The 13,391-nt window shown below is 41.5% G+C and overlaps 1 protein-coding gene across 1 annotated transcript in view; it reads left to right on the forward strand.

Moving 5' to 3' along the window:
* Positions 1 to 1,914: 1,914 nt before the first annotated feature.
* Positions 1,915 to 13,391, forward strand: part of ARSB (arylsulfatase B) — a 61,582-nt gene continuing 50,105 nt past the window's right edge. Inside the window, exons 1-4 of the mRNA XM_063180489.1 lie at positions 1,915 to 2,232; positions 4,973 to 5,159; positions 7,410 to 7,600; positions 8,141 to 8,348. Of these exons, the coding sequence (XP_063036559.1) occupies positions 1,921 to 2,232; positions 4,973 to 5,159; positions 7,410 to 7,600; positions 8,141 to 8,348 (898 nt within the window). The 5' untranslated portion in view covers positions 1,915 to 1,920. The remainder of the gene's footprint in view (positions 2,233 to 4,972; positions 5,160 to 7,409; positions 7,601 to 8,140; positions 8,349 to 13,391) is intronic.

A 13,391-nucleotide genomic window follows, 5' to 3' on the forward strand; every position in this document is an offset into this window, starting at 1 on the left:
GAAGTTAGAAAAAGAAATGGTTCAGTGAGACATTTGAGACTGGTCATGGGATCTGAACTAGAAACAACAGAAAACAGAACTTTGCAGCTTTTAAACAGTATGAATCACATTTCAAGAAAGAAAATACTGCTCATAGTCACACACCAGTTTGTCAGTGGTCCTGGAATTTACTTTGGAGAAAACTGGGTTTAGGACAGTACTGTTGCTTCTCATTCCAGTACTGGCTGTAGATTGTAGGACATTTTCATTGCAGAAAAAAGCTGATATGACTCATCAGAGCTGTTGTTTTCAAAGCAGCGAGGAAACCTATGGGATTTTAAAAAACCCAGCTTTGTAGCTTCATAGGCTTATCCACTAGACTTCATTAAAACAAGCAGGAACTTTCTCCCTATAGAGACTTGGTATACTCAATATTTGGCTTTCTAACCAAGAAGAAAAAATTTTAATGTGGACTGTTCTTTTGCCTGTTACCAAATGGCTATATTGGGAATACACATTTCTAGCTGAATGGGAAATATATGGTTGATGTTCCACTGGACACTGAAATTTATATATATTCCCTGGATGAATAAAACTGACCAGAGCTGACAGCTATTTCTGTCCTTTCACTCTCTTAAATTTTACATCAAGGCTATAACTAAGGTAGATTGCAATATTGCTTTAGACAATTACATGGTTTGAAGAAAGAGCCCCGTTGACATTACTGCTATTTCTGCATTACTTCACTTCCTTCCTACACTGTAACAGTCACAAGCACCATCTTGCAGCCAGACCTCGATCCAGGCTTCTCATCTGAAATGACAAAATGGAGAGAAAAAAGCACGGGCTGCTTATGATTTTGCAGGGGGGTGGGGGTTGAAGGGGGAGGGAAGACACACATGTCTCTCTCGTGTGTGTGTGTGTGTGTGTGTGTGTGTGTGCGTGTGTGTGTGTGTACGCACTAGCAGCTGATGCTGACAGGAGAGTTTCTCCAACAGGAATAATCGCCGCCTCGCTCCCCTCAGCTGCATCTTCAGCTTGTTTTTCCCTGTCGTGCACATTGGCCGACAGCAAAGCCGTGTGTGTGTTGCCCCTGCCTTACTGTGCTTGCACACAGAATAAGCTCTGTAGCCTAGCTGTATAAAAGACGGATGAGCCCCGATGAAGGAAGAAGTAACAGTTTAGATAATACTACGAGAATGCAGTCTGTCCTGTCCTCATCATGTTCCTCTGATTTCATTAGAAACAGATGACTTGAGATACAAGCCTGCACATAGTTCCCGGGTTCCCATGGGAAACGCTCCGAGGTTTGAACCGGGTGTTTAATATCGGAGATGAAGCAAGACAAATTAGAAGGGACCGCCAGCATCAGCGGGCTGCAGACTTCGCCAACACCGGCAAAACCTTTACAATTTCTTTTTTAAGCTAATACCAAAAGCCATCGGCGCAAAGCTGCACCGTTCCCACTCTTGAGGCGCGCAGCCGCCAACCCCGCTCCCCCGCAGCGCCGGCCGAGCGCTGCCCGAGCCCCGCCCAGCTCTCCCGGCCCTGCCTGGGCCTCACACAGCTCTCCGGGCCCTGCCCGAGCCCCGCCTCGCTCTCCCGACCCGGCCCCGCTCTCCCGGCCCGGCCCCGCTCTCCCGGCCCGGCCCCGCTCTCCCGGCCCGGCCCCGCTCTCCCGGCCCGGCCCCGCTCTCCCGGCCCGGCCCCGCTCTCCCGGCCCGGCCCCGCTCTCCCGGCCCGGCCCCGCTCTCCCGGCCCGGCCCCGCTCTCCCGGCCCGGCCCCGCTCTCCCGGCCCGGCCCCGCTCTCCCGGCCCGGCCCCGCTCTCCCGGCCCTGCCCGGGCCCCGCCCGAGCCCCGCCCCGTGGGCCGCGCCGCTCGCCCGGCGGGCGGAGCTCTGGCTCGGGGCGCTGCCCGCGGCCCAGTTCCGGATGCTGGGGATGCCGGGGATGGCGCGGCTGGGCGCGCTGTGCCCGCGCTTTAGCCGGCTGCTGTGCCTGTGCTTCAGCCGGCTGCTGCCGCTGTGCCTGCCCCTGTGCCTACCGCAGCCGGCGGCGGCGCGCTCGTCCGCCCCGCACCTGGTGCTGGTGCTGGCCGACGACCTGGGCTGGGGCGACGTGGGCTGGCACGGCTCTGCCATCCGCACGCCGCGGCTGGACGCGCTGGGCGCGGGCGGCGTGCGGCTGGAGCGCTACTACACGCAGCCGCTGTGCACGCCGTCCCGCAGCCAGCTCCTGTCGGGCCGCTACCAGGTAGGGCGGGCGCTCGCAGCCCGGCCGTGCTGCCCGCGGCGTGCTCCGGGCGCTCCCTGCTCGCTGCTGGCCGCTCCCGTGCCGCTGGGGCTTGCTGGGTCTCTATGCCGCTGCGCTGCCGAAACAGCTGCCCTGAAACTGCAAACTTCGCTTTGCGAGCTCGGGAGTAAACTAGAGCATGGAATCGGTGCAAATTGTTCTGTTCCAGAAAAGCCGAGGTGCTCACTATGCTTCGGTTGGATTAACAGGCACGGCAGGCTGTCGTGGAAAATATCCTTGCCCTAGTCGCCTGTCTCTTGGATATTTTTCCACTGGATAACCCGGTAGAGATGCAGAAAGGAGCAGATGAGCATTACTTGTTCGGTTTTTGCTGCATATTTCCAGTGCAGCGCCCAAATGCGTCAGTAGCTATACATTCACCTCCATCTGGTACAGGATGTTCTGCCCTTCTTGATGGAGTGCGCACAGAGTGGTCATTAGTCTGGGTGTCTAAATAAGTTCATAGTGATTTTATAGTGATTATCCTGATTTTCCCAGTTTTTTTTTTTTTTTCCTTTCTTTATCTTCCCCCCCCAAGTTGTACAGGTGTAAGATTTGGGCTTTATAATACTGATATCATTCTGTCCTTTCCTATTCTTTTTGCAGTTTTGGCAAAAACCTGAGGAGTGGGGGGTGAGAAAGAAAGTAAGGACACACAGCATAGACAGAGGGAAGAAACTTTCAAAGGGTTAAGTGTGTTTCAAGAACTTCCCATCTGTCTCAAGAAGTCATGCACATCCATGTTAACCACAGTGATTGCCAAATAAACTGCTCTGAGTGAAAGAAAATAAATGTCATCCTGTAGTAGGGGACGCTGTCTCTTCTTGCAGGAATGTTGTTCTAGGTACACTCTTTCCAAGCAACATTTGTCTCTTTCCTGAAAAGTCGAAGAATGGATAATGATGATAGGAAAAAGCAATTTACATTATCTTTACCAACCCTTGAATTGCTCTATTAAATAACCTAAAATATTTTTTTCATAGTGAATATTTTTAAAATATCATAATCTGAATGTGCTTTCTAAGAAAGTGGCCACTGCTGCATCACATCTTCAAAGTGAACTTTGAAAACACCTATAGTTCAGTCTGGATTTAAGTTCATCCCATAATGTGTCTTGATAATTTAATAATCTTCATGTTGACCACTTTGCAATTGATAAAAATTATATTAGAAAATTAATTTTATTTTTTTTAATAGAGGAGACATTCAATGCAGCAGTTATTATGCAGCAAATATGTGGGATCTTTTAAAAATTGTTTTATGCATGGATATGATTAACAGTTGCTTAGAAACTTGGGAAAGTAACCTAAATCTGGAGATGAAATTTTGGTAGTGACCTTGCAATCCGTCTGAAAGAAAAGCAATGGTATTGGTCTAAGATAGCTATAGATATTTTTATATTATTATTGCCTCCTTCTCCTTTTTCTCATTTTCCAGATACAGTGCAAGAAGTTACAATGCTTTGCTAGTTTGTGCATTTGGTATATTAATACTTTCTGTAATAAAGCATTTTAAAATATTTTAAATGTTTTATATGTATAATAGAAAAGCTACACTATAATTTAATTTTTGGAACCTCCTTGTTCAAAGAAAATGAGGAAGTAGTAGGCCCTTTAGAAAAGGGCCTTACCCACTTGCCTAAGTTCATGGCTTATTTGTTTCAAAAGTCAGTTCAGAGAGTTGCTAAATTTCAAAGCAACGCTTTGAACGTTAATCTTGCAGCTTGCTACACTGGTTTGCTTAGTGAAGTCATAAAATCTGATGTTAGCTGCTCCAGGGGATCTTGGAGACTTTGTGCTTTGATACACGCATAGATTCTAGCGTGTAGACTGCTAGAAATGTTTAATATATAAACAAGATATATGTAGTTGTATATGTATGTTTGCAGGTCTAGGTTCAGGGAAGTGCCTTTTTGATTGTGGAGAAGACAGAGTTGACAAAACAGTTTATAGTATCATTAACTGAGGAGGTTCCTTGTATCAGATGTGATATACTACTCAAACTATTGTTATCAGTGATGGTTTTGTAAACAAATACAAAATTCATCACTTAGTAAGACTGGAAACTTTAGTAGAACTATTGAATGTCAGATCTAGTCAGTGTGAAGTTTTCCCCACCCAAATGCTTTCTATAGTGCTTGTACTCATTTGAAGCATGCAAATAAATATGCAAGTACGTATATTAATGGCCATTTAGAAGAGTAATAGAAAAATAGTTTTCTTTTATCGACCTTTCCTCCAGTGACTGTTCTCTGATACAGGCAAAAGCTTGATAGATTCACCTGCCATGTGCATTTTTGCCCATTTCAATCCCATTTAAAATCTCTCACTCCATCTTGAGATGTCCCTAGCCTTCAAACAGACCATTATGATAATTCTTGCCTCTTAGATTTCTAGCTAAAAGCATAAAAGGCTTTGTGTGTGTTTGTTTGTTTTGTTGTTTTTTAAATTGCTGATTAAAGTGCTTGATTTATGCCTGGGAAGATATTAACTCTTGCAGAGCTATTTTCTTGTTTTCCTCCATGCAACCCCTACCCTCCACCTGCAGCTTCCTCATCATCTTCAGTGCTACATTGGTAAAATGAAGAACCCCTAAAAATAATCCTAATCTCTAATGCAGCTGTGCTTCTTTTTTGCCCTGCTTATAAATTAACATGTGGGCTGCATTGTAAGGGATATCTCACACTTCTTTTCTCTGCAAGATCCACACAGGTTTACAACACCAGATAATTTGGCCATGCCAGCCCAGTTGTCTGCCACTGGATGAGAAACTCCTCCCAGAGCTACTTCAAGAGGCGGGATATGTTACTCACATGGTGGGGAAGTGGCATTTGGGGATGTACAGAAAAGAATGCCTTCCAACTCGCAGAGGATTTGACACTTACTTTGGTAATAGTTTGATTTAGTATGGGCAGTAAATGCAGTGTTGAAAAGGATGAGAAACTGTCCCATTCTTGTAACAGCGGCGGATTTACTGCTGATTTATAAGTAAAGCATACTGGAAATATGGAAATACGCATATCTGGGTATGCGTATTTCCAAAGTACCACTGCTTAAAAAATGATAATGCCTTAAATGTATGCTCAGGCTTTACAACTTACTGAAGAAAGTATCAGAATTACTGTGTGGCTCCAAGTAAAGCATTTCTCTCTTTCCATTTTCCCTCACTCCTCCCTCCTTCCCACAGTTAACTTTTTGCTCTGAATTCTCTGTCTCCTACCTACAGCAGCACAGGGGAATAGGGAAGGGGGGGTTACAGCCAGTTTGTGTAGCTTTGGTTTTCCAGAGCTGGTGATGAGATGGTGTGAAAGCCTCTATAAAGTAGTATCCAAAAACTCAGGAAGTGAAGCTCTCAGACTAAACAATAGATTGTCTGCGTGCATTACTTGCAAAGCAACTTATAGCTATGCATTGTTTATTGTTCCAAGTGTGGTTTGGGCTCCTGTCCCAGTATCAATTTATTAGTTTTGCACAAGTGTCACGGATGGTATATGACTTGGGCTATCAAATGTCTCATTCTGCATCATTCTGCACAGCACTGAGCTCAAAGAGGTCCATCTCCACTTGGTTGTTTTTGAGACACTTTCCTTGAATGATGAATTTCAAAATAGTAAATTTCAATGCAGAAGCCTGTGTTGCTCTTGTCTAACCTGCAGCTTAAATGAAGAATGTGACTGTGCTCTGTGTGTGCCTTTAATAAATTATGTTCATCCAAACATGAGGTGGGAAAAACTGTCCCCTTAGGTGGTTTACTTCTTTTCACTCTTTGGGGAGCTCAGGGCCATGGTTTCACAACTGAATTAAGCTAATATATGTGGATTGGGATATAATGGCTCTCATTGCTTAAGCATTTGTGCTTTCTCCCATCCCTCCACAGGAGCTTGGGATCTCCTTGGTGGCATGGGTGCAGATAGGCTGCTGTTCGTTTTGAAATCTCACCCTGGGACTGAGCAGGCTTTTAATGCAGGAGCCTGAGGATAGGCTGGCTCTGTGTATTGTTTTTGGGTGCCCAATGTGACATTATTTTTCCGAGGATATAGTGGTTTAATATCCTGTAATGTTCATGTGATTCCAGCAGGCATCCATTATGATTAGGGATGTTTGATTCTGTGGCACACTTGATGCACTCTCGCCCAGTGGGCATTCAAAATGGAAAAAATGGAACATGTGCCTCTGAGTACATTGATGTAAGCAATCTGCCTATAAAATCACTTCACCTTTTGAAAAACTAACCATTTTATTCTCCTAAAAATATCATAGACATTTATATTTTATTTAAAATCACTTTATTTTTTTCTGTACATTTGTTTTTGCAGAAATTACTAGCTGCAGCTGCTAGTTCAAGTAAATTTCTTCAGTCTTGGATTTTTGTCCCAAGATCTTTTTTTTTGCGGAACACAGGACTGTATTTTTTTCAGATTCATCCATTTTTTTCAGGATATTGGGGGAGAAATCTAAAATCTCATTTCAAATGTAATTTTTGAGATTCAAATGATTTTGAAAAGTTTTTTTTGTGCCTGCTAAAACACAAGGGCACTCCATGCCTAACAGGCTAGCCCTAGGTAGGAGCAAATCCATACATGCAGGATTTTTACTTAATTTCTTTTGGATATCTCTAAGTGATAGTGTCTTTTCATGACCAGCTGGTGTCAGCAGTGGATCAGAAATTGCATTACAGCAGACACAGATGATTCATGCTTGGATGTTTTTGAATAAATGGATTTTAAAATTCCAAACTTTCCAATAGAGGTGGAAGCCTACATCAAAATACAAACATAGAAATCATACCACTAAGAATCAGACTAGTTCACAGCTAGATCACTGCCTTGGCTCCTAGTGCATTAGTTTAGTGCTCATGGACATCAAAGTACAAATAAAAGGTCATTAAACTGCTTTCAAAGTATTTAATTTCTTTTGAAAGTAATGCTGGCATTAGCAATGAAAAGCCTATGAGGTATTAAATGTGGAACTACTTAGACGTGTCAGGGGTCTCATAGTAGGTGGTCCAGGGTTGAATTAGTGTTTTAGCTCGAAACCACTAATGTTTTGACATTTGTGTTTGACTTTTTTCTCCTCCTGATGTATGTGTTTATGTGACACGGTGTTGGCCTGCTCATTTGACATCTTTTCCTGTCGTAGGCTATCTCCTGGGCAGTGAGGATTATTATACTCATGACCACTGTGTCCTCATCAAAGCAAAGAATGTGACGCGCTGTGCTCTGGACTTTCGAGATGGAGAAGAAGTTGCAACTGGATTTAAAAATGTGTACTCCACAAATTTATTCACAGAAAGAGCTATAGATCTTATAGCAAATCACAAAACCGAGAAGGTACAGAAAACTTCAGCATTAAAGAATGTTTCTAAAACATTGATGAAATATTAATAGAGAGAGCTGTGTTTGAGCTGCAGTTCAGGGCTATTCAATAGGTGCATAGAGCTAAATGTGAGAAGTGGCAGTGGTAAAATTCACCTGCTTCCAAAATCGGCTTTGTCTTCATGGTCCTGGCCTGCTACCCTTCTCCATTTCTTCTATTTTAATACAATTAATACATTTTTAGAAATGGTTGAGCAAGTAGTTTGCACTTCTAAACAGAGAAGGAAAGCTTAAGTTGAGAAGTTTAATAGAAAGAAATTGTTAACAATTATGTTATGAAGAAAAGATAGACCTGATGTTTTTGCACAGCTTTCCAAAAGTAATTTTTCAAAGCTTTCTTAGTTTATGTGCAAAGAATGGAAGATGTAGAAGTTGTAGAAGAAATCAAAAGGCCCTACCTGCACAGTTGATGAAAGATGTCTGCTTTTGCTGCAGTAACTTTTGCACTTAGTACTTTATGTTCAACTAATTTCCATTTTATCCCTTCCACCCCAGCCCCTCTTTCTCTATCTCGCCTTTCAGTCTGTGCATGAACCTCTTGAGGTCCCTGAAGAATACTTGAAACCATATTCTTCCATAAAAGATGTGAAAAGGCGCCATTATGCAGGAATGGTGACTCTTATGGACGAAGCGGTAGGAAATCTTACTGATGCTCTGAAAGCATACGGTCTTTGGGACAACACAGTTTTTGTTTTCTCTACTGGTAAGTTCCTTCAAGTATTCTTTCCGTAATAACTTTCCTAACAAGCTGATTACAGAGAGATCTGGCCCCTCTGTCTTTCCTCTGGATATCTTCTAATGACATCAGAGTGATGAAAGTTGAGCAGGAGTTTACATGAAACAGCAGATTCTCTCCCTTCTCTTAGGGCTTTCTCAAGCTTGACAAAAACAACTCCGAAGTAGTGTCTGTGCGCATGGGGGATGCTCCTGGTGGTGTAAAAATACCTTTATAAAATCTGAGGAGTGCAGTGGAGTTAGAAGCATCATACTTGACACTGTAGTTACTGAGGATCTGTCAGAATTAAATCCTTACTGAGAGCTGTCTATTTCTTCTGAAGCAGTCTGTCCTGTCTGTGTATTGCCGCGTGTTTCATGAAGCACAAACAGCCAGACAGCAAGCAGTTTGAAGCTAAAACTGTTTTTTCCCCTCACTTTAAGGTGTCATGTAGTTTTTGTCGTTTTTGAAGTATTTCACTGGCATCTTAGTCCCATGAAACAAAGGTCTGTTAATAAAACAGTTGAAAATGTGATGAGCAGTCTAGTCAGCCAAATTACAATCTAAGTTTTTGTATGTACAGGCACATGATCTGGTTTCTAGGTTATTAGAGTAATGTAAATAATACATTGCAAAGCAGTCTCCTTTGTTTCCAAATTAAGAAAGAAACAGAACTTTTTTGAAATACAGCTGCTTGGCTGGGTTTCAGGAACATATTTACTCTTGTTTGGTTGGAAATGGGAAGTAGCCTTTCAATGCATACAGTTGTTCTTTTGTCCACACTTTACATATTAGGGCTGTCATAATGGCAAATTAATTTTCTGTGAACACTTCAAATACTACAAAAACAACTGAAACAAACAGACAAGCAAAACAAAAAAAGAACCAACCAAAGTTTGATGAAAATGCACTTATGTGTTTTGAATTCAGCAACTGCTTCCTATAGCACTCAGGATCTTGGAGTTTAATTTTGAGTCCAAACCTGTTTGCCTTATGATGTTATATTTGTGACCAGATTTTGCTCCATCAAGATTTGATAACTCATCTACGCCTATTTCTGTTTGCAATGTTTTTATATTTGGAACTGAAAATGAGCAAAGACATATGGAAAACTATACCAGTATTTATTCCATATGGAAAAAATCCAGTCTTTGCTGAGACTGGAGCTCGGAAGAGTTATTTCAGAAATGTTTATTCAGTACGTTGTGGAATAAAACTAAAAACTTAAAGACATCTGAGCTAGAATTACAAGGTGTGAGTGAATTAAAAAGAAACGAATTTGTTTTTTTCATTTATTAAGCATTTCTTTTTTCTGAATTGTGACAGTGTACCCTGTTTTTCAACAGTGATTATTTTGCAATCAGTTGCAGGTATATTTTAACAACAGTCAAACAATCAGGAGAATCAAGTGCCTACTCTATCTAATGGGACTTATTTTGAGTTAATTGACAGTTTAAACTTCCAGGAGTTAAATTTAATGTGATCAAAATGCATGGAAATTGGACTTAAATCAAGCAGCACAGGGGCCAGTGATTTGGGTCTTTTCAGTGTTCTCTCTTTACTTCACGCAGTTATTCTTTACAGGCATAAAACATTGCATGCAATAAGAACTCAGTTTCAAAAACCAAGTGTTAAAACCATAAAACATTTTTAAAAGACCAGAAAAAGGAAAAATCTTTTCAAATTATTTGGTTTGTCTGTATTTTGTTAGTGCTTTTTCAGGTGGCGTGTTTCAGAACAAACATTAGAATATGGTTGAAAAGAGACATGCGAGGTTCTACAGTTGAGCAGCTCTTGCAGAGAGCTCTGCTGTGTCAGATCTCCCTGCACAGCTTCCAGGTCCTTTGGAATTGGGAGTCCTGCTGTGCACTGGTAGCTATAATATGAGCCTATGATTATAGTATGATGTACCTTCAGGTCTTGAGGACATGTCTGCTTGGAAAAGTGCCTCTTCCTGCCCCAAGTGCTGTTCTGGCATTGGGAGACCCTTTTTTAGCTTAGTGGGACGCAGCAGGGCACACACACCTTTCTTTATTATCAAGAACTCTTTCCAAGAAAGTTCTTCCCAGTTTGTGGGATTAAGAACCAATTTAAGGAATTCAATGAAGTCTGCAAGGGAGAATCTAGGGAATGATAAAGTTTATCCATAAGTTTAATGAACACTGTTAAAGACACAGAATCATCATACTTGCTCAGAGGAATTTGGGGGTGGCTGAGAGGCTGGACATGCCCCAGCCACGGGCACTGCCAGCCCAGAGAGCCACACGTGTCCTGGGCTGCATCCAGAGCAGGGTGGGCAGCAGGGCAGGGAGGGGATTCTGCCCCTCTGCTCTGCTCTGCTGAGACCCCACCTGCAGGGCTGCATCAGCTCTGGGGGCACAGCACAGCAAGGACAGGGACCTGCTGGAGGGAGTCCAGAGGAGGCCACAGAAATTATCAGAGAGCTGGAGCACCTTCGCTATTAGGACAGACAGTTGGAGTTCTCCAGGAGAAGAGAAGGCTCTGAAGACAGTAGACTTATAAAAAATTTGAGGACAGAGTTTTTAACAAGATCTGTTGTGATAGGACAAAGGGTGATGATTTTACACTGAAGTAGAACAGATTCTGACTAGATATAAGGAAGACATTTTTCATAATGAGGTTGGTGAAACACTGCAACAGGTTGCACAGAGAGGTTGTGGATCCCTGGAAACATTCAAGGTCAGGTTGGATGGGGCACCAAATAAGCTGATCTAGTTGAAGAAGTCTGCTCATTGTAGGGGGGTTTGGCTAGATGACTTTTAGAGGTCCTTTCAAACCCAGACCATTCTAAGAGAAATGCACTCTCTATTTGGTTAGCTGTGTGCTTTGATAAAGGTGTTGTTGAAAGTCTGTAGAGGAAAAAGAAGGCCCTACTTTTATGGTACATTTTACTAGATTCATTGCTATTTGCTTTTTAGTTGAGGCCAAAATTCACACTTCCATGTTTGTATCTCTCCGTGCTTTAAAAGTCCTGCCCAAAGAATAATTTACAGGTGGTCATTTTGTATTTTGTATTATGGCAAGTAGCATTGCAACAAACATAGTCTTCTGACTACCTCTCTGTGAGGTGTTGACCTCAAACAGTAGATTTCTTTTTACTGGATACATAGTAAAAAATCCCCATAAAATACGATGTAATATTTGATCTTGTGGTAGTTTTTTTTATTATTATATTCTTTCATATTTATTCCTATTTGTTATGGCTCAAGAGGAATTGCCCTGAAAACATTCCAGCTGACAAAAGGAAATACTGCACATTTTGAAACAGTCTTGTGAACTGTGTAGAAGAACTTTAGTTCCTCTTTAAAGTGGCCTGATGGAGATAGCAGGATAAAAATGTAATTTCATTATGTGTGGTCATTAGCAAAGTCTGACTCCATCAGTATGTCCTGTAAATCAACCCTGTTTTTGAGGTGTCTTTTTCAACAGAAAGGCAATTTCTACAAGTAAATAAGAAAAAGTTGAGCAGGTTCAATGGCATGTGGTGGTATATTTGTGTATCAAGTAGTAGCTTGAAAAGTCTTGACTGGTTTGATATGAAGTAGAATTTTCTTTTGTGGAGTATTTTTTACACTGCAGATACAAGTAACTGTGCTAATGAGATCATTTATGAAAATAAAGTAATTGCTTGTTTAAACAAAACAGATGAAAAATGAATGCAGCAGGATTGGGTGCACATGGCCTTTTGTTCACTTGAAATCAAAAATAATGAGATAGGGTGTGTTTTTCCTTTTAGCAATTACAGGAGACTGTAACTACCAATGTCCCTGAAGAGAGCCTCGATTTAAAATAAAGGTCATAAAAAGCATTAAAATGGTACAAATTTGGCTCAGAACTATTAACATGGGCTTTGAGTCCAAATTTTGCATCAAAAGAACTGTGATTTGAGATAAGAAGTAGGGTTTTGCTGTGAATACAATTCATTATAGTTTCTGCAAGGTATTACAAGAAATTTTGGTGTGAACATGCCAACATTAAAGCAAAGGAATATGACCCATAGTTTCAGTTCTGTATTAAAGCTGCTATTCTTTGCTTTATCAAACTTTCAGCTCTTAGTTATGCTGAAACACTGTGGAGCAACAGTCATTTCTTCCAGTATTTCTTGCTGTTTTTGAATGTGGATTAGCACTGTAATGCCTGGTAGTTGCCATAAGAGGGCTTTGAAAAGCAAAACACGTGGAACCTTTCAAGCCTTGGTTTACATTGCTAAGAGGAAACCACATAAATCCTTTCCATAATGGAGCATGTGACAGTGATGACTGTTTTCACTCCAAAAGATGGTATTTTTATCATTGTAGAATTATGATTAATAAGAGCACAGATTCTTTTGGACATACTTACTGATGTTTATACAGTCTCTATCATAACCCTAGGTTTTTTTCCCCCACAAAATTTCATATTACCCTTTTTTTCCTTTCTTTTTTTTTTTTTTCCCTTTCATTCCAGCCCACATATTGTGGCTTTTGACTAATGAAATACTGGGATTTTCTTTTTCCAATGCCTTCTTTAAGGCAAGAATCTGACTTTCACTGATTCCTTAAGGGAGTTTTCTTATCTTCTTGATATCTCTGTTCAAAAATGAACTCCTGCTCCTTCACTTTTGCTTATAAGGGACTTCAGAGAGCCTACAGATTGGCCAAGTCAATTGACTGGAGTAGTTATTCTGTGTCTGTGATGTCTGAGGTGCTAATTTGAAGGTTGTACTCCCAGATTTTTTCATTGCAGATCTGAAGATTTGTTTTAATTGTTCTTTCAGAGGTTTCTGAGAGGTCTGGTGTGTTTTCAGTGAGTAACATGCCTAGCCATCTACTGCCTCAGCATCTGCTCCATCCTAAGTGGAAAAAAGCACAGGCGCCTTAGCTGCAAGCACCTTCAACACACTAGTTATTTGAGTTAATCTACTCAATTTTTTTTGTTGTTTTTGTTTCTTGTTTATTTAATCTTATTTTTATCAGGAAGAGGTTCTGACAGTTCCCTGTATTTGCATCAGTTAGAATTGTTACATGTCAG

This window comes from Melospiza melodia, chromosome Z, assembly GCF_035770615.1.
Source record: "Melospiza melodia melodia isolate bMelMel2 chromosome Z, bMelMel2.pri, whole genome shotgun sequence".
NCBI lineage: Eukaryota > Metazoa > Chordata > Aves > Passeriformes > Passerellidae > Melospiza > Melospiza melodia.